We start from the raw sequence: 22,603 nt of genomic DNA, 5'->3' as shown, positions 1-22,603 counted from the left end.
TTTCTCACCAATCAGGAACCTAAAACCCTGTATCTCCCTAGAGCTAGGCCGTTGCTAGGGAAAGGGGGAATGAGCACTAGTCAGTTCCCACTAACAACTAACGACAGCAAGGGGAGACTTCAGAGAGATTACACACACTGTCTCTTAGCACCAAAGATGAAGTAAGCAGACTGCAACAGAATATCACCAGCACCTGCCAGTAGCAGGGGGTATTTAAACACCCAGGCCTGGGTGTCAATTAGCAGGAAGGAGGTAACTGCTGGGTCTAAGAGTGAGACAGATCTAAGAAGGTGTCTGTAATGCCAAACAAAGCGATCTTCTGCAACCAACTGCAGGGCGACTGTCTGTCACATCTGACAAACCAGTGACAATATGCGTGAGCATTTGTATGCATGCAGTGTGTTGAAAAGGGTAGGTATGCGCACATATGTATGTGTGCGGGCATTTACACGTAATTATATGTATCAATTATTTTTATTTATCATTATTCAATATTTATCTTTATTTTTTATTAGGGATCTTTTTCTTATTGGTTTCAAGTTGTTCTCCATTTTGCATAGTAGTTGGCCAAATAGAAAAATATTTTTTTTGACCAAAAATCCTCTCTTTTGTAACTAGCTGTTCCCAACAGCTTGCATTTACTAACGTTACATGGCTATGTAGCAGCAACATAGCACTCTCTTGGAGTGTGTGATGTGTTGTGGGCAAAGTTGCCTAAAGGATGAGAAAGATAAAATAACTTTTAGTGGTCAGATGTACTCCGACTTGCTTGGTAGTAAGAGAACTAAGTACAGACAGAATTAAAAATACAGGTTGGTCCAGAATTATTTAAGAAAAAAGTATTCTTCCGCAAACAGCGCCAGTCTATGGACTGTATGTGGAATCAATATTCTCCGAACTAATAAAGAAAAACGAGGCCATGAGCCTCCGCAATGCCTATCTCAATAGGAGGACACTCCAGAAATACATATATGGTCCGTTTGTGATACTATAGCTCAGCATTCTATGTGAATGAGCTGCGAATAAAGTCACAACCCATGGGCCAGAGTAACAGTTCCAGTAAAAAAGCAAACTAAATTGTGAAGTTCTGGACAAAACCTTTAAATACAAAGAGTGTTATTGTTATTGAGTATAAGACCGTATGGTTAATCCGAGACTCAGACCCAATGTTATGCAGAACATTTCTTTTTATTAGTCATTAACATACTTATTGATGTATTAATGATGTGGAAACAAACCACAAACAACCTTCATTAAAGGGAATCTGTCGGTAGGATCAACTCTCCTAAGCCATCTATATGAGCGTGTGTAGGTCATAGGAAGCTGAATAAAATGATACCCTGATATTTGCGATCCAATGTCTTATTCCAGAGATATCCACATTTTTCTCATATGTAAATGAAATGTTCAGGACTATGGGTCAGCAACTGATCTGCACGAGTATCTGCCTCTAGAGATTATTTTTAATAAACGTGGGAGTTACCAGTGTGAGACATGCAAGTAAGAACTGTAGAACTGAACTTTAGCTCATAACAAACACATTAGCAGCTGCAGCTCTCATAGCTCTGCTGTATTGCAACACTGGCTGCTTGTCAGATGGAAGCTGAAGCACTGAAAGGACATCTGCAGATGTGTTTAATGCTGTTCTGTGTCAGGTATAATCACCCACAGTATTGCAGTGAAATCAGAACGAAGCCATTACATGTGTCACACTGGTAACACCCTTTTTCACTTAAAATAGGCTCTGGAGGCAGATTCTCAGGGAGATTATGTTCGGCCCATAGAGCTTAACAGCTAATTTACATATAAGGAAAAAGTGAATTTCTCTGGAATAAGACATCGCATGCCAGATCTCAATGTATCACTTTATTCACATTCCTATGCCTTGCATGCCCATAAAGGAGGGTTGGTTCTACTGATAGATTCCCTTTAAAGGGCTTGTCTGCTACTTGGACACCCCCTTTCTTAAGCACACGCACTTTTCAGACAAGCACTTCTTAATATTAATGAAATGACGAAAAGAAAAAACATAAGGCGCCACCTTCATTTGGGCAGGTTGCTGAAAATAAATCTCTATTGCTAAAATTAAGTAGATTAAACAACACAGAACAGATGATGTAGTTATTCATAACCAAACAGGGAACCTTCTGGTCACAGGAGATGGCAACTTGTTATCTGCAAGGAAGACAAAGAAAAAGACTAAACGTTCATAAAAGCATAGAAAAACCCCCATTCAGTTGGATCTAACCCCATAGAAGTGTTTATATGTTTAAAGAGTACCTTATGATTTAATTTATAAATCAATTTCATAAACAGTACACATGAAAATAAGAAATTAATTACATTAAATGAAATTAATTAAATGTTTTGAGATTTTATAATGACATTACGAATAAAGAAGGACTGTTTTTGACGATAGACTGAAGTCTTGTTCTATACGGGATATACGATTATATTGTTTTCCTTTCCTTTGAATTGAAGCGTCACTAAAAGTAGGAAAGAGCAAAATACATGGCAGCTGGAAATGATTTTAGTTTAGTGGTACTGCTTTATAAGGGGGAGACTTTCGATAAGAGGTAAAAGTCAGGAAACATATAATCGTATCACAATGTACAGTATTTAACAATACCTTCACAAATATTCACATCTCCTCTACGTCTGCCAGTTGCATGTCAATCAGTGGCTTGTGCACCAGTTGCTGACTGTCATCATACAAGACCACTGTATTTTCTGATCCATCCTAAGAAAAAGAAGGACAACATTGATCAAATTAAAAGTTTTTAAAAATATTAATTAAAAAACCCCACAAAAGTTCAAATCACCCCCCTTTTTGCCCCATTAAAATTAAAACAATGAAAAAAAGACATATATTTGACATCACTGCGTTTGTAAAAGTCTGATCTATCAAAATATAAAGTGAATTAATCCGATCAATAAATAGTGTAACAAGAAATTATGTTTTTTGGCCGACAGAACATTGCAATAAGCCCTCATACAGCCCCATATCCCAAAATTGAAAACCTTAAGGGTCTCGAATGTTTTAATTTTTTTCCACCACTTAAATAAAAAACAAAACAAAACTATACATGTTTAGTATCGGCGTACTCGTACTGACCTGGAGAAACATATTGCCAGGTCAGTTTTACCATATAGTGAACATGGTAAATAAAAAAACAATTGTGCAATTGCACTTTTTTTTGTAATTTCAATGCACTTGAATTTTTTTCCCCTATTTTCAGTACACTATGTGGTAGAATGAATGGTGTCATTCGAAAGTACAACTTGTCCTGCAAAAAACAAGCCCTCATATGGATATATTGACGGAAATATAAAGTTATGGCTCTTGGAAAAAGGGGAAGAAGAAAACAAAAAATGGCCATGTGATGGAGGGGTTAATGGGGTTTTTCAGCCTTGGGTTAAAAGTCTGCAGTCTTGAGCCCCAAGGCTGGACAATCCCTTTAACACCTTGGCGTCTTCGGCTGATCTAAGGTGTATTGGCTCACTGTTTGTATTGAGCGGACTCAAAGGCACCTAGAGATAAGCACTCCAGATTGAAAAACTGAGGTTAATCTGTCACTTAAATAGCCTCCCCCTTACAAAAAAAAAATATAAAAATCTAAAAAAAATCGTATAAACCCCAAAATAGTAACTAGATCTTTGAAAAATATACAAAAAAAAAGTTCATAAATTTGCTATCACCATAATGGCCCCAAAGAACAAAGTTAAAAGGTAATTTTTAGTGACCAAACCCTAAGAATAATAGCAAAATGTCTGTTTTTCCCAATTCCACACCTATCAAATTTTTTTTTGCCTGTTTTCCAGTACATTGTATGGAAAAGTGAATGGAGTCATTCAAAACTAGAACTAATCCATCAAAAACACAAGCCATCAAACAGCTACGTCAACGGAAAAAAATAAAATTAGGGTATGTGCACATGTTGAGCATTTGCTGCATTTTTGCTGTTTTTTTCTGAGCAGTTTTGTCACAAAAACTGAAGCACTTTACAGCACAAGCACAGTGAGACTCCTGACGTCTCAGGCACACGTTGCTTATTTTGTCACTGCAGATTTGAAACCGCTTCACACCTGCACCAGGTAATTTTTTCAGGGTTTTTCATTCTTTTTAATTCATGGGGAAAGCCCAGAGCAAAAAATGTGGCAAAAGTTTTAATTTCTCTTGCCAAGAGAGACGTTTTTGATGCTGAAATATCTGCAGGAAATATTGTGTGCGCATACCATTACAGTTCTAGATAAGCGAGGAGAAAAAAAAAATATCTTTCTCCAGTGGGTAAAGAAAAAAATCCCACTCTTTAATGTTATTTAATTTATTATTTGCCCAAAGCTCTGTGCTGGTTAATTTCTAAATACACTTTTTTTGGTGGGCCACAACTCCAACCCCCCTACATAAACAAAGTTATATTATGAATCTGGGGTCCGGGTTCAAATCCCACCAAGGACAACATCTGCAAGGAGTTTGTATCTTCTCCCCGTGTTTGTGTGGGTTTCCTCTGGGTTCTCCGGTTTCCTTCCACACTCCAAAGACATAGTGATAGGGACTATAGATTGTGAGCCCCAATGGGGACAGTGATGATGATGTCGGTGGAATTAATAGTGCTATTGAAGAGAGTAAAATAAATATAAATACGTAGTAGCTTCCCGCAGTTGCCACTAGAGGGAGATCAGGTGCTAACCCCATGTCATATATCGTAAAACAGAACTCTGTAATCTGGCAACTAGAATATCCCCTTTTAAGTCTCCATAAGAGAAAACAACTATTACCAGCTGTGAACATATCAAAACAGAGCTTTCATAACATTTCACAATAAAAAAAAAAAGTATAAAATATTAAATAGATGTCTTAGATATACTTAATTGATAATCAATGTCGAAATAGCTACATTTATTTATCAATGTTTATATAATCTCTAATTATCTAATCTGACTGACAGCTCCTCAGTTTACCTCCTCCTTGTTGCAGAGATCTCACAGAGCTTAGTACAAGCTGCAGCTGTCAGTCACTAAATACTGTACATTTTCACTAATAAGATATTTCACTTTATATCTGGACTCATAAAATGCTCATTCTAATAGAAGGATAATGCAGCCATTGTGACATGGATTTACGTAGTAAGTACTCCAGTCTTATCAGGTCTAGATCTATTTATTTCTATATATATATTCTGTCTTGTCTTTCAGTCTCAATGAGAAATTAGGTTGCATGCTGCCTATAGACCTATTAAGTAAAGCGAAGAGGAGGCAGTTGCAGAGTGACACAGGCAGAGACCATGTTGCTGTTTCTAGTACCCGTTTTATCTCACGCCAGTGCTGAATTTACTGCTGTATAATATCCTGTTTTTGCTTTTTTTTTTTAAGATATGCTACACAGACAAGGAAGCAGGATGTCTTAAAAAAGAAGACATCACAGCAACTCCTCCCTGTATAGACTCCTATGGTCAGCATGTAACCTGATCCCTCAGTGAAGCTGATGGATAATATTAGTGAATTTATAGTGAATGAACAGTTTAGGAGGCTGGAAAGAGGGGTTGCAGTAATTAGTTGTTAACAATTAACCTCAAAGAAGTTAACAAATAAAGGTGGGATTTTAGACATGTATACCTAAATGACATTACAACATATACAGAAATTCATCATAGAATGAAAACAGAAAAGAATACACTAAAATTTAAAATACTCTTACAATGCATGTGGCAAACAGTGTCTTCCCCTGCACCAAGTCCATAATTTTGTACAATGCTTTCAAGCTCCATTCGGGGCAGTATGGAAGTCTACAGCTTTCGAAATCTTCTTTAGGAGGCTTAAACCCGGCCAGTTTCACTTTGACAGCTTTTGCTGGATACTGAATAAGTGATGGTGGAAGCTGAAAGAGACTGGAAAGAAAAATAGAGGTAATCACCCGAGGTCCAAGACTGTCACAAAACTCGTGCCTGTTCATTTACCACACATCACAAGCAGGCAACACTTCAGAAAAATTATTTAGATAAATGTAAGTGTTTAACTCCTTGACACATACTTTAACCCTTTGCATGTCACTGTGAATAATGAGAGCAGAATGTGAGAAGTTTGACAGAGGGAAAGTGCTCCATCTATTAGTCCATCGACACCGGAGGTCCACATATACAGTAGTCTATCCGATCTTGCCTGAAGTGGGGTCTGTCATATCAGTCAAAAACGGTCGAGATGACCACACTACAGACAATTGAAGTCATGAATTTACCTACATCTCAGCCACATTCATTAACTAATCAGATGCTTGCTGTGCTACACACAGGGCTGTGGAGTCATTAAGTCAAACCTCCGACTCCTCAATTTCCATGACTCCGACTCCACGACTCCCTCATACACGGCTCATGTTTAAGTGATAAATTTACTGTAGCACAGATTCATCTCAGCTAAAAGTCTAGACCCTTAGATCAGGGATAGGACAGACATTTATAGGACATTTCATAACTTCCCCAAATTCTTATGAAAAAATATTCCCCACAAGCTGCATTGAATTACTGTACTCAATTTATTATATATTTTAGGAGTCGGAGTCGGTCCATTTTATACAGACTCCGACTCCACCGCCAAAATTCACTGTGGGTGTAAATGGGTTGCTACAGCCTGCTGAAGGTCTCCATGACTGCCATCTTAGAAGACCATCATTTTAACAATATATTGCAATATAGTGGGATTTCTGTTTATAGACAAGTGATGAGACAATCGTTAAGTTCAAACTTGCCTAAGGGGATTGAAAAATAAAATGTGCATTGCATGTTAAAATGAATGGAATAATTTAAAAGTCCAACTTGTTCTGCAAACAACAAGCCCTCGTACAGTTTTATTGATTACAAATAAAGTTATGTCTCTTGGGAGAAGTAGAGGAAGAAACTGAAGCGCAAAAAAGGGAAATCATTGTCATGAAGGGGTTAAAACAGTCTCCCACAATTTCTGACATGTAACCCTTAAACCCTCTTTTAAGTTAGATCGGACCATTACTATAGTTCAAGAATGTGAAAAATGATACGCGATCGAAGTAGATGGGGGAAGCACTCCAGAATCCTAGCGTGGGTGCAAGTGAAATGGGGTCTGTGCCCTCTATTATCAGAAGACACTCTCATATATAATACACAGATAGTGTCACGGTCCAATAGCATTTATGCCTGAACAGTGTTCATCAAGATGTTTTGACCCTCCAAGTGTGTTTCAATATAGTCGCTGAATGGGCAGAAGAATGGAGGAGAGGACAGTGGTGACGCCAGTCGCGCTTTGCCTGGGGTATAATACTAGAGACAATGATTTATTTCAGCCTTTATTCATTCAGATTCCTATTGCTCAGAAGTTTATATACACATGGCTAGTATTTGGTAGCATTGCCTTTAAAGTGGTCTACATTGGGTCACACGTTTTGGGTAGACTTTCATAAACTTCTGAAAATAAGTTGCTGGAATTTTGGTCCATTCCCCCTGTTGGTTGGCCTTCTTGCTCTCTGTACAGGGGAGTGTTTTTTTACTGTGCAAATATGTATACGTTCATAGCTATATATATATACACACACACACACTTCTCACAAAATTAAAATATCAAAAATAACATTTATTTCAGTTCTTCAATACAAAAAGTGAAACTCATATTATATATGTCATTACACAGTGATCTATTTCAAGTGTTTATTTCTGTTAATGTTGATGATTATGGCTTACAGCCAATGAAAACACAAAAGTCATTATCTCAGTAAATTAGAATACTTTATAACAGCTTGAAAATGTTGGCCTACTGAAATGCATGTTCAGTAAATGCACTCAATGCAGCATAGTCCCAGCATATTAGAGGGTGGGAGCAGAGGGCAGTGAAGGGGACTATTCAGGCGGTTCTGGAACTTCATCTTAAAAAGAGTCCATTGGTAATGGGTCTAGAAACGGGACTTTTTGGGAGGATGGGCAAGTCATACCCGACCTGTGACCTACTCCATAAATTGTGGACAAGGGTGAAGAAGATTAGAGGCATAGAGGGGTTGACAACATATACTCATATTTGGGATAATGAAAACCTATGTGAATTTTACAAAATAAGAGAGCTGAGAGGCTGGGTGGCAAAGGGTATACAATACATCTACCAACTGATGGATAATCAAAGCATCAGAACCCTAGAGACGCTGAAAGAGGAATTTCACTTATCGGACGGACACAGCTATCAGTATACACAGGTTAAACATGCGTTTATTAAACAAGGGAAAATGAGGAACCTATCTGTTCAAAGGGATATCATCATTGATTATATTTGTATGGGGGGGGATGTACAACAGGTGTCATATCTACGGTGTATGCGGATCTGCTTCACACCTTTCTACTGAATTATCCTGTTTTGGCTAAGGGAAAGTGGGAAGCAGATGTTGGTACCATTGAGGATGACAAATGGGAGTCCATATTAGAATATATCCCCAAGCTGTCTCTAAGTGAACCCGCCAGAATGTCCCAACTACTTCTTATTCACAGAGCATATAGGTCGCCTGATTTTTTGTTCAGAATAGGAGTACTTGAGAATTCGGATTGCCCGAGATGTGGGTCAGAAGCTGCCGATATACTACATGTTATGTGGAGTTGCCCAAAACTTGCAAGCTATTGGTCTGAAGTAGTTGCCCTAATTGAAGGGCGTTATCACTGTATAATTCCTAGAAATCCAATAGTTTGCCTGTTGGGATATGTGGAGGAACTTGTGGGGAATGATATTGCAAAATTGGCAATTGCCAGACTATTATATGCAGCTAGAAAGGTAATAGCAAGGTATTGGGTGCGAATGGAACCTCCCCCCTAGACAAGAGTATATAAGGCAGGTGGACTATGTGGTACAGATGGAGGAGAAAATTTATTTTAAAAGGAAAAATGTCAAACTCAGTGACAACCTATGGGCACCATGGAAGGTGTGATTAATGCTATTGAAGGGAAGATTCCGGTGAATACACTACAAAATGCATTGAAATGGTTATAGGATGTTTTGTGTGATATTGGATCATATCTTATATAACGACGAGGGATTATTGCTGTCTGTTAAAGGGGAGGGGGTTGAGGGTGGGGTTCCTTTTGCTAATAAGAAAATGGAAAATTGTTATACTGAAGTTGTATTTCATTATTGTTTTTTCTAAATGAATAAAAATGTATCTGATTTTAAAAAAAAAGTAAATGCCCTCAATACTTGGTCGGGGCTCCTTTTGCATCAATTACTGCATCAATGCGGTGTGGCACGTAGGCGTTCAGCCTGTGGCACTGCTGAGGTGTTATGGAAGCCCAGGTGGCTTTGATAGCCTTCAGCTCGTCTGCATTGTTGGGTTTGGTGTTTTTTCTCATCTTCCTCTTGACAATACCCCATAGATTCTCTATGGGGTTAAGGTCAGGCGAGTTTGCTGCCAATCAAGCACAGTGATACTGTTGTTTTCAAACCAGGTATTGGTACTTTTGGCAGTGTGGACAGGGGCCAAGTCCTGCTGGAGAATTAAATTTCCATCTCCAAAAAGCTTGTCGGCAGAGGGAAGCACGAAGTGCTCTAAAATTTCCTGGTAGACGGCTGCACTGACTCTGATCTTGATAATACACAGTGGACCTACACCAGCAGATGACATGGCTCCCCAAACCATCACTGATTGTGGAAACTTCACACTAGACCTCAAGCAGCTTGGATTGTGGCCTCTCCACTCTTCCTCCAGACTCTGGGACCTTAATTTCCAAATGAAATGCAAAATTTACTTTCATCTGAAAACAACACCTTGGACCACTGAGTAACAGTCCAGGTCCTTTTCTCCTTGGCCCAGGTAAGACGCTTCTAACATTGTCTATTGGTCATGAGTGGCTTGACACAAGGAATGCGATACTTGTAGCCCATGTCCAGGATACGTCTGTGTGTGGTGGCTCTTGAAGCAATGACTCCAGCAGCAGTCCACTCCTTGTGCATCTCCCCCAAATTTTTGAATGCCCTTTTCTTAACAATCCTTTCAAGGCTGCGGTTATCCCGGTTGCTTGTGCACCTTTTCCTACCACACTTTTTCCTTCCACTCAACTTTCCATTAATATGCTTGGATACAGCGCTCTGTGAACAGCCAGCTTCTTTAGCAATGACCTTTTGTGGCTTACCCTCCTTGTGGAGTGTGTCAATGACTGCCTTCTGGACATCTGTCAAGTCAGCAGTCTTCCCCATGATTGTGGAGCCTACTGAAACAGACTAAGAGACCTTTTTAAACACTTAGGAAGCCTTTGCAGGTGTTCTTTGTTAATTATTCTAATTTACTTGCAGGTGTTCTTTGTTAATTATTCTAATTTACTGAGATAATTACTTTTGTGTTTTCATTGGCTGTAACTGAAGTAAAAAAATTTTTGATGATATTCTAATTTTGTGAGAAGCACCTGTATATATATATATATATATATATATGTGTATGTATATATATATATATATATATATATATATATATATATATATATATACACATATACTGCTCAAAAAAATAAAGGGAACACTCAAATAACACATCCTAGATCTGAATGAATGAAATATTCTCATTGAATACTTTGTTCTGTACAAAGTTGAATGTGCTGACAACAAAATCACACAAAAATCATCAATGGAAATCACATTTATTAACCAATGGAGGCCTGGATTTGGAGTCACCCCCAAAATTAAAGTGGAAAAACACACTACAGGCTGATCCAACTTTGATGTAATGTCCTTAAAACAAGTCAAAATGAGACTCAGTATTGTGTGTGGCCTCCACGTGCCTGTATGACCTCCCTAAAACGCCTGGGCATGTTCCTGATGAGGTTGCGGATGGTCTCCTGTGGGATCTCCTCCCAGACCTGGACTAAAGCATCCGCCAACTCTTGGACAGTCTGTGGTGCAACTTGACGTGGATGGAGCGAGACATGATGTCCCAGATGTGCTCAATCGGATTTAGGTCTGGGGAACGGGCGGGCCAGTCCATAGCTTCAATGCCTTCATCTTGCAGGAACTGCTGACACACTCCAGCCACATGAGGTCTGGCATTGTCCTGCATTAGGAGGAACCCAGGGCCAACCGCACCAGCATATGGTCTCACAAGAGATCTGAGGATCTCATCTCGGCACCTAATGGCAGTCAGGCTACCTCTGGCGCGCACATGGAGGGCTGTGCGGCCCTCCAAAGAAATGCCACCCCACACCATTACTGACCCACTGCCAAACTGGTCATGCTGAAGGATGTTGCAGGCAGATCACTCTCCACGGCGTCTCCAGACTCTGTCACATGTGCTCAGTGTGAACCTGCTTTCATCTGTGAAGAGCACAGGGTGCCAGTGGCGACTTTGCCAATCCTGGTGTTCTGTGGCAAATGCCAAGCGTCCTGCACGGTATTGGGCTGTGAGCACAACCCCCATCTGTGGACGTCGGGCCCTCATACAACCCTCATGGTGTCAGTTTCTAACCGTTTGTGCAGACACATGCACATTTGTGGCCTGCTGGAGGTCATTTTACAGGGCTCTGGCAGTGCTCCTCCTGTTCCTCCTTGCACAAAGGAGGAGGTAACTGTCCTGCTGCTGGGTTGTTGCTCTCTTATGGCTAACTCAACATCTCCTGGTATCTGCTCCATGCTCTGGACACTGTGCTGACAGACACAGCTACCCTTCTTGCCACAGCTCGCACTGATGTGCCATCTTGGATGAACTGCACTACCTGAGCAACTTCTGTGGGTTGTACTGTAGACACCACCTCATGCTACTGTACCTCTAGGGGTGAGAGCAATGGCAAAATGAAAAAGTGACCAAAACAACAGCCAAAAAGGATGAGAACAGAGAAATGGTCTGTGGTCACCACCTGCAGAACCACTCCTTAATAGGGGGTGTCTTGCTAATTGCAGAGAAATGGTCTGTGGTCACCACCTGCAGAACCACTCCTTTATAGAGGGTGTCTTGCTAATTGCCTATCATTTCTACCAGTTGTCTGTTCCATTAGGAGAAATTGTTTCACAATCAGTGTTGCTTCATAACTGGACAGGTAGATTTCACAGAAGTTTGATTTACTTGGAGTTACATTGTGTTGCTTAAGTGTTCCCTTTATTTTTATGAGCAGTGTATATATTTAGAATACAGGAATGGGATGGCTGGAAATGAACCAGCTGCCCCATTCTGTTTTCTAAGTTGTGGTAACATAGGATATCTACGGATCATCAGAGCCCTCAAGCCAGTGGGAAGCCGGACGTTAGTCATCTGGTGGGGGACACAGACCTTTCATGTGATAATACAAGTCATCCCCCATACCTGTCATGGCACACAGCCCCATAGCCATTCAGTTGCAAGGCTTAAAAATAAGAGCATTGCAGTCCTGAGTCCAGCTGAGCACTGGCCCCATCACAAGTGGAACGTACCAGGGGTCCTGCAGAATCCTCCCTCTGACAGGACAAGAAACTGCAGATCTTCCCTGGAGTGACAAGCATTCCCAACCTGCCCCCAACACCCCCTGGTCATCCTTTTCCATTCTTCTTCTAAATCCCAAGGATTATTCACCCTGTATTCACCCTTTATCAATTAATTCGTTTTTAAGCTTTCATTTCTGCCCATAAATTTTCTGTGTGACTGAGGTCAGGGCTAAGTGATGGACACTCCATTACCTACAGTGCAAATACTTCTGTAGGACCTAGGGATTACATGATCGCTGGGTGTCTGCCGAGAGCGGCTGGGTACTAGCAGACTCAGAGCAACTCTATCAATGACTTATTTCATTGCGGTGGGCTTTTTACTTCTGTAACTGGGGTGCCAATCGATGTCCGACTTACAGCAGAAAAAAAAAGAAAAAGATCAAACAATACAAAAAAAAAACCCTTCTCTAGAGGTCTTTGTTCCCTTAACCTTTTCACCCCAAAGCCTGTTTTCACCTTCTGAACCAGGTCAAATTTTTCAAATCTGACCACTTTATGTGGTAATAACTCTACAAACACTTCTATATCCCAGTGATTGTGAGATTTCGCAATTTTCAAACTTTTAATTTTTATGGCCTTAAACCAGACAGTTATATCACACAGAATCATCATTAAATAACATTTACCAAATGTCTATTTTACATCAGCATCATTTTTTAAACAAATTTTTAAACCTTAACTTCCTAACAAAAAAAATTAATCAGCAATTTAGAATTTTTTTTAACAAAATCATTTTCGGGACCACACCACTTTTAGGGACCACATCACATTTGAAATGAATTTAGGGGCCTTTGTGACAGAAAAATACCCCAAACTGACATTTTAAAAACTGTACCCCTTAAAGTGCTCAAAACCACATTCAAGAAGTTTATTAAACCTTTAGGTGCTTCATGTGATTTAACCTCTTTACAACCCAAGGTGGTTTGCACGTTAATGACCGGGCCAATTTTTACAATTCTGACCACTGTCACTTTATGGGGTGATTACTCTGGAACGCTTCAACGGATCCCCCTGATTCTGAGATTTTTTTTTCCTGACATATTTTACTTCATGATTGTGGTAAAATTTCTTCGATATCACTTGCGTTTATTTGTGAAAAAAATGGAAATTTGGTGAAAATTTAGCAATTTTCAAAATTTTAATTTTTATGCCCTTAAATCAGAGAGATATGTCACACAAAATAGTTAATAAATAACATTTCCCACATGTTTACTTTACATCAGCACAATTTTGGAACCAATTTTTTTTTTTATTGGGGAGCTATAAGGGTTAAAAGTTGACCAGCGATTTCTCATTTTTCCAACAAAATTTCCAAAACCATTTTTTTAGGGACCACATCATATTTGAAGTCACTTTGAGGGGTCTTTATGACAGAAAATACCCAAAAGTGACACCATTCTAAAAACTGCACCCCTCAAGGTGCTCAAAACCACATTCAAGAACTTTATTAACCCTTCAGGTGCTTCACAGGAATTTTGGAATGTGGAAGAAAAAAATTAACATTTACCTTTTTTCACAAAAATGTTACTTTAGACCCAATTTTTTTTATTTTTGCAGGGGTAACAGGAAAAAATGGACGCCAAAATTTGTTGTGCAATTTCCCCTGGGCACGCAGATACCCCATATGTGGGGAAAAAACACTGTTTAGGCGCACGGCAGGGTTCGGAAGGGAAGGAGCGCCATTTGACTTTTTGAATGTAAAATTTGCTTGAATAATTAGCGGACGCCATGTTGCATTTGGGGAGCCCCTGATGTGTCTAAACAGTAGAAACCCCCCACAAGTGACACCATTTTGGAAACTAGACCCCTCAGGGAACTTCTCTAGATGTGTGGTGAGCACCTTGAACCCCCAAGTCCTTTACAGAAGTTTAGAACATGGAGCCGTGAAAATAAAAAAATTAAACTTTTTCCACAAAAATGTTTTAGCCCCAATTTTTTTTTATTTTCACAAGGGTAAGAGGAGAAAATGGACCCCAAAAACTTTTGTGCAATTTCTCCTGAGTACGCCAATACCCCATATGTGGGGAAAATACAGATTTTGGGCGCACGGCAGAGTTCAGAAGGGAAGGAGCACTGTGTGACTTTTTGAACGCAAAATCGGCTGGAATCGAGAGCGGACGCCATGTCGCATTTGGAGAGCCCCTGATGTGCCTAAATAGTGGAAACCCCCACAAGTGACCCCATTTTGGAAACTACACCCCTCAAGGATTTTATCAAGGGGTATAGTGAACATTTTGAACCCAGAGGTACGACACAGAATTTGATAACATTAGGTCATCATATTGAATAAGTTGTCATTAGTCTTGAGTGCAAGTGCTCGCTACTTGAGTTTGCATTGGGTACTCAGGTATGCACCATGTATCGCGCGTGTTCGAGTGACATGCTCGAGTCCCCGCTCGCATGTTTCATGGTTATTAGACACCCAAAAAAACCCATGCGGGGATCGCTCATTCATGGCAGGCAATCCCCGCAAGGTTTTCTTTGGCTGCAAAGCCTACGGGACGGAGACTCGAGCATGTCACTTGAGCTCCCACGATACTCAATGCATACCCGAGCACCCGATGCCAACTCAAGTAGCGAGCACTTGCACTCAACACTAGTCGCCATATCGTCATCATTTTTTTTTTTTTTTTTTTTTACACTTTTGAAAAAAAAACAAAAAAAACAACAACCCTAACCCTAGCACAACCCTAACCCCAACCCCAACCCCAGCGTTTATTTTTTACGCCGTTCCTAGTGCGGTATAAGTGATTAGACGACTTTATTCTTCGGGCCGGTGCGACTACAGAGATACCAGAATCATATTGGGTTTTACAGCTGTCACACACTAAAAGACACATATTTTTGTAAAATCTAGTTTTTGCATCGCCATATTTTGAGAGCTATAATTTTTCCATATTTTGGCCGACAGTCATGTGACGGCTTGTTTTTTGCAGGATGAGTTGACGTTTTTATTGGTGCCATTTTTAGGCATGTGACATTTTTTGATCGCTTTCTATTCCGATTTTTGGGAGGCAGAATAAGCAAAAACCAACAATTCAGGAATTGTGTTTTTTTACATTGTTTTATTCTGCTCCGCGTGTGGTAAAATTGATAAGGTAGCTTTATTCTTTGGGTCAGTACGTTTTAAGCGGCACCACATTTATATTGTTTTTCTATGTTTTGGCGCTTTTACACAATAAAAGCTATTTTATAGAAAAAAATATTTTTTTGCATCGCTTTATTCTGAGAGCTATAACTTTTTGATTTTTCAGATGATAGAGCAGAATGGCGGCTTGTTTTTTTGCGGGACAAGATGACGTTTTCAGCGGTACCATTTTTATTTATATTCGCCTTTTTGATCGCGTGTTATTCCACTTTTTGTTTGGCAGTATGATGATAAAGCATTGTTTTGTGCTTCGTTTTTTTTTTTTTTTTTACCGTGTTCACTGAAGGGGTTAACTAGTGGGACAATTTTATAGGTCAGGTCGTTCCAGATGCGGCGATACCAAATATGTGTACTTTTATTGTTTGTTTGCTTTTTCATAATAATATTTATTGATGGGTACATTATATTTTTATTGGATTTTTTTTTTTAAAATATTTTTACAATTTTTTTTCCACTTTCTGACAGTTTTTTTTATACTTTGTCCCACTATGGGACTTTCACTTTTATTCCGATCGCCTGCATAGCACAGGAATGGAGCACCATCCCTGTGCTATGCAGGCTGTCAGCGCTGCACAGTGAAGATAGTTTGGTCATGCACTGCGCATGACCAAAAAAATCTTCCTGCTGTCAGGTGACCCGGATGTTGTCATGACGACATCGGGTCGTCATGGCAACATCCGGGAAGCCGCGGGCAGACAGCGCTGGAGGCCGGAAGAGGAGGTGAGTATTGCGATCAGCTCCCCTTAGCCACCGCAATGCTGCGATCGACTTCGATCGCAGCATTGCGGGGGTTAATGTGCCGGGAGCAGTGAGGGACAGCTCCCTGCACATAGTACCGGGTGTCAGCTGTGACAATCAGCTGACACCCGGCGGCGATCGCGCGCGCACACACCATGACGTATTAATACGGGTCAGGCTCTTAAAGCCCAGGGCACAGACGCGTATTAATATGTCATGGGCTTTAAAGGGGTTAAAGCAATGTGGAAGGAAAACAATTAAAATTTAAATTTTTCCCACAAAATTGTTCCTTTAGCCCCAAATTTTTAATTTTCACATGGTTAACATGAGAAAATGGACTAAACAATTTGTTGTGCAATTTCTCCTGAGTACACAGATACCCCATATGTGGTGGAAAACTACTGTTTGGTGCACGGCAGGGCTTGGAACTGAAGGAGCATTACTTGACTTTTAAAGCACAAAATTATCTGAAACCCCCCCACATATGACCCCATTTTTGAAACTATGCCTCTGAAGGAATGTATCTAGAGGTGTGGTGAGCACCTTGAACCCACAGGCGGAAAAGGTGTTAAATTTGTCAAAGTACACACGTTTTGCCATAATACTGCGGTAAAGAATGTCAGAACTGTATTACCTGCAGACATCCAGCACTTTTGAAGTTCCATAATCAACAAATTCCACAATACAAGTGACAGGGTCATAAGATTTAATGGACTGCAGTTTCGCTCTATACAAGACACCATCGATATAAAGAGCAAGACATGGCATAGCTGAAAATGAAAGGAGGAATGTCAGCATCTAAAATATGAAAATCACATATAAGCCCTACAGAAGTGGACTTTGACATCTACTCCAAACCTGTTCTAAAATCTGTTATGCCCGGTAATACGCCCATGTCAGAGTTGATTTCATCAAGGTTGGAGTTAATAGGATCGTCGTCTCCGTTGTCATTCTTAATACAAATGAAGACCTGCACAAAAAAAAAAAAAAAGCATTAAGTCCAGTAATTGCTAGTCAGTACTGCTATTGTAAATATATTTGTTGACCGGGAAGATGCTTTCTCCTCCAACAGTTCGCCATGTCACCTGCAGTAATGCAAAGAATTCTATGAATACACAGGAAACATCTCAAGTTAAAGCTAGTCCAGCGATTACCTTGGCCAGATTTCGGATTAAGGTAGAGTCCCTTCTGCGGCCTCCCTCGGGAACTTCCATTTGAATGCCAGAAAAATGGGATTCCGACGGAAATCCCAACAAAGCAATTCAGCAAAAAGAGGCAAATGGAACCCAAAGTCTGCAACTATTAGTTCTGTTTTACTTTTATTCCGGCGGAGGCCATGTTTGCAGGACACAACAGCCTCATAGACTACTGTATCCCGCTTAAGAGACACCACCAAAAAAATGTGAAACAAAACTCAAGAGTTGAAAACTTTGGGTTCCGCTTTACTCATTATATTGAACGGCTCCCAACTTTCCCAAATTCTTATGAAAACATTTACAGCACATCCTGTAATGAAATACTGTACCCAATTTATTATAGATTTTAGGAGTCGGTCCATTTTATATCGACTCCAACTTCACAGCCCTGCCATTTAGACAGGACTATGTGGAGCCTTGTGGTCCCGATCACTGGGGTCCCAGCAGCAGGCTCCCAGCAATCCTGGACACTCCAAGTTTATGGAGTGTCCAGGATAAAAAAAAAAAAGTTTTTTTCCGGACTGCTTAATAGTTAACATTAATAATTGTACCAGGGTTGTTGCCACAAGACTGGAGGATGGATGACGTGGTACCGCTAGTCAAAAAAATGGCAAGAAGGTGGATCCAGGCAACTGCTGTCTGGTAAGTTTGATATCAGTGGAGTACAAAATGTTTCAGGGCATTACAAGAGATGACCTGCAAAAATATATTGCAGAGAATAATATAATAACTTAAAATCAGCACGGATTCATGAAAGGTAAGTCGTGTAACCAAGATGTTGGGTTTCTATGAGGAGGTAAGTGCAAATCTGGATGTTGGTAATGCGGCTGATGTGATTTATCTGGATTTCGCAAAGGATTTTGAAACTGTGCACATAACAGCCTACAGAAGCAAGGACTTGGGGGAACTATATGCAGATGGGTCAAACACTGGTTAAAGGACAAAAAAAAAGTTATTGTAAATGGTGCATTCTCTAAATGGGATAAAGTCAGTAGTGGGGATCACAAGGATCAGCAGTGGGGATCTGTGTTAGGACCAATTATTTTTAACTTTTTTTATTAAAGACCTTGTGGATGTGATTTAGAGTAAAGTGTCAGTCTTTGCTGATGACACAAATCTATGTAGGATAATATAAACTAACCATGATAGTATAATATTACAGAACAAACTGGATAATATGACTGAATGGGCAAACACTTGGAAGATGAGGTTTAGGGTTGATAAATGTAGAGTAATGCACAGCGTCTAGTTATCCTTTTAAATGTTAATCTACTTGGGACTACAGAACAGGAGAAGGACTTGGGTATTCTGGTTACAAGTAAGCTGAGCAGCAGTACTCAATGTCAAGCAGCAGCTATTAAAGCAAACAAGATTTTTAGGTTTATAAAAAGAGATAACATCCTGTGATCCCAATGTATTATTACCCCTCTATAAATCACTTGTGAGGCCACATCTAGAATATGTGATCCAGTTTTAGGCTCCACATTTTAAAAAGATATTTGGCAGTTAGAGTCACATAAAATGTGGCAAATAGTTTATTACATGGGATGGAAGGCCTCTTCTATAATGAGAAGTTAGATCAGTTGGGCTTGTTTAGCTTAGAAAAAAAATGTCTCAGAGGAGATATCATTATATATATATGTTTGGTCAATACAAAGGAGTTGCACATGACTTATTACTTCCAAAGACCATACTAAGGACCAGGGGGCATTCATTATATGTGGAGGTAAAGGCGATTCCAGCTGCTTAATATTGAAGGCTTATTTACAGTTAGAGCAGTCAGATTGTAATGCCTGACCATGGTAGTAAGGAAGCTTTTCTGACAACAAATGTGAACTAGTGAAGAAAGGTTGAACTTGAAGGACTCGTGACTTTTTTGAACCTATATAAACTATGCAACTATATAATATACTAACTTTATTGGGTGTTTGGAAGTGTGTGACATTCACTTCAAATAGTTCTCCTGGATGAGGCAGAGGTGTTGGAGAATACTTGGGCAACAAAGGTGTTTCCATATCATTTTGAAGCAATTCCTGGAAAACAAATGCAAAAGGAACTGACTTTTCAAACTTAATCCAACTACTTTCATTTGTGAATACCTGTATTTAACACTGTATTGCAGTTTTATTCAAACTTAATAGACATTACAGATTATAAAAAAAATGATGTTTAAAAAAATATGTAAAAAAACAAACAAAAAAACGAACATTGCATAATACACCATTATAGGAAATGATGGCCTACTGCCATGTTCCTTAGAAAAAAAAAGGTAGAAGTTTCAGGGTTTTCTGTTCTTCTATAAAAGTCAGCAGTGGGAAGGAATGCTTCTAAAGGTAAAAAACAGATGTCACACTTACTCTTGAAATCTGCTTCCGCTGTGACCTTATCCGCTGGACCAGAAGAGATAATGTCACAATCACTAGTCACCCGACTGCCGAGGCCACTTATTGGCCGTGGAGATGGGTGGGGTGACTAGTGGTTAGGACGTCATCTTTAAAGGATGGCAAATATTGGTGGAGGGGTAGACTATGAGTGCAGCGCAGAATCCAAGAGTAAGTACTGTATTTTTCGGACTATAAGTTGCACTTTTTTCCTCCAAAATATTAGCGGAAAGTGGGGGTTGCATCTTATAGTCCGAATTTACTATATTATACGGTTGCTGTGGGTGGTGGGAGGTGTGGGGGAAGCGGCAGTGGCAGAGGAGCGGGGCACAGGAGGCAGGAGCCGCCTGCTGCAGCCCACACTAGGCCCGCTGCTAAAGAAAATATTCACTGCTCCCCACGCCCATGAGAGTGGGGAGCACTGAATATTCACTCTCCTTAATAGCGGGTGCACACTGTAGCCACAGCCTCTGGCTCCTTCAGCGGCTTGGTGGTCACGTGTGGCCACTATTAAAGAGCATGAATATTCACTACTCCACCCACTCCCATGGGCTTGGGCAGTAGTGAATATTCATGCTCTACATTGTGCGCCCACTATTAAGGAGAATTTATAGTCACTGCTACTCATGCCAATAGTATTGGCGTGGTCAGCAGTGACCATTCCAGCAGCTCATCTCACGTGTGAGGATGCATGGTAGTAACGCAATGCGCTGCTCACACGGTGAGATGAAATGTTGGCAGCAGAACAGGACACAGGGCTGAAGCAGAGGGAAGGAAGGCGAGTAGAATAGTTTATTTTTTGTGTGCAGCATGATGGGGGTGCCATTCATACCAGGATGGGGGATTAGAGGGCCATGCATACCAGGATGAGGCGTACCATGCATACCAGGATGGGGACGAGTGGTGTTATGCATACCAGGATGGGGATTAGGGGTGCCATGCATCCCAGGATGTGGATTAGGGGTGCCATGCATCCTAGGATGGGGATGAGGGGCGCCATGCATACCAGGATGGGGGCCACGTATAACAGGAAGGGGGGTCATATATACCATGATGGGGGATATTAGTACAGAATTGGGGGTCATTACCCCAATAACAGTGTTAGCAGCAGAACCCCTCCCCCATAACAGTGCATCATGACCACATTTTTTGCTTCAATTTTTTTTTCCATTTTCCTCCTCTAAAATTTTGGTGCGTCTTCTAGTCCAAAAAATCTGGTACATTTTTTTTTCCATTTATAAGCATCACTTCCTACTCATAACCTTTGGTAAGGTGAAGTTCCCACGATAATTATTTGGTGGGTTTTTGATGCTGTACATCTTCTGCAGCATTTCTGGATTCCTCAGGCACGGAATAGGCCTTGGGCTGAGACGTCATGACTAGCGTTGAGCAAACGTGCTCGGATAACGTGTTATCAGAGTATCTTCTGCGTGCTCGTCAAATATGTTTGCCTCCCTGCGGCTGCATGTTTTCTGGCGGTAGATAGACGCAACACATGTGGGGATTGCCTAGCAAAATAAAGATAAAGTGGCCATCCCCTTTAATGCTGGAGCAGCATCTGTGTAATCGTCCCTGAGGTGACCGCAAAACAACAAATACAAATTTATCGTTTACAATCTGCCGAGAATAAATGGTTTAAAAATTTATTCATTTTAAAACGGCCATTAAATATTGATGAATGGACATGACGGGCGAGTGTTTGGGGCTTTATGACATTGAGAAAATTACAAGATTAAAAAAAAAGTATTTCTTTGGCAGAATTATGTCATTATACAGGTTCCTGCAGCATCCAGACAGAACATTACCTGGCAGTCAATCTGCCATATTTTCTCACATGGAATTTTTGTAATGCAGGTCGTCTCCTGAAACAAATGCAAACCTAGTATCAGTATCTGCTTGTATCGAAACCATGAGACAGAAAGAAGAAATTTACAAGTAGGAGAAAGCAGCAGTTACAGCAAATAGCTCAGGTATTTCCTGCAGCCTGTGAATAAAGTTGTTTCATCTATGTTTCTATGAAATCAAGATGCCATGATCACTCTAAACCAATAGCTAAGCAGTTAAGCGCAATCAAAACATTGTATGTGTCTCAAAATGGTATCAATATAAAGCTCAATGGATGGAGAAAAATGTTACAGGACTCAGAAAAAGGAGACACAAACCATTTTTTTTTTTTTAAACATTCTGATTGACAACCACTACAACAATTAAAAAAAAACCTAAGTTTGCCACTACACACAAATCCAAAACATAAAAAAATAAAAAACAATGGCTTTTTTTTTTTTTTTAACCATTTCATGCTGTCATTCAAATCTACAACTTGTCTTGCAAATATCAAGTCATCATAAGGTTATGTTAACAGTAAAAAAAAAAGTTTTCTATTAACTTTCATTGGGGGACACAGGAAAAGGGTTGGCTTCTCCTCTGCAGGCTGCACCCACCACCTATTGGCAACAAATACCAGGAAGAGGAAAGCAATAGGAGAAGCAACAGAATAATATGAGGAAACAAAGAACAAACACTCGCCAGGGAAACCATAGAGGATGCGGTGTGCACCCAAAAAAGATTTTAAAGCTAGTACTAAAAATCCTCTCGTCATAGATGCTTCATCAAGGGGCACCGGTAAAGTGGAATGTTTTAACAAAGTACCATTGGGTGGAGAAATTCAATGAGACCATGTTCTCATTGATCCCAATAGGGGATTA

The 22,603-nt window shown here is 40.1% G+C and overlaps 1 protein-coding gene across 1 annotated transcript in view; it reads right to left on the bottom strand.

Annotated features, from left to right (window-relative positions):
* Positions 1-1,373: 1,373 nt before the first annotated feature.
* The window catches only part of RNF17 (ring finger protein 17), a 211,207-nt gene continuing 189,977 nt past the window's right edge, over positions 1,374-22,603 (bottom strand). The window contains exons 26-32 of the mRNA XM_073669012.1: positions 21,704-21,760; positions 19,434-19,550; positions 17,180-17,291; positions 16,956-17,091; positions 5,699-5,888; positions 2,630-2,740; positions 1,374-2,175 (exon numbers count right to left, since the gene is read on the bottom strand). Of these exons, the coding sequence (XP_073525113.1) occupies positions 2,642-2,740; positions 5,699-5,888; positions 16,956-17,091; positions 17,180-17,291; positions 19,434-19,550; positions 21,704-21,760 (711 nt within the window). The 3' untranslated portion in view covers positions 1,374-2,175; positions 2,630-2,641. The remainder of the gene's footprint in view (positions 2,176-2,629; positions 2,741-5,698; positions 5,889-16,955; positions 17,092-17,179; positions 17,292-19,433; positions 19,551-21,703; positions 21,761-22,603) is intronic.

This window comes from Phyllobates terribilis, unplaced genomic scaffold (genome assembly GCF_046119375.1).
Source record: "Phyllobates terribilis strain yellow unplaced genomic scaffold, ASM4611937v1 Scaffold_2__4_contigs__length_985480577, whole genome shotgun sequence".
Lineage (NCBI taxonomy): Eukaryota > Metazoa > Chordata > Amphibia > Anura > Dendrobatidae > Phyllobates > Phyllobates terribilis.
Note: the sequence above shows the minus strand (reverse complement) of the source record. Positions and strands in the feature narration are given on the sequence as shown.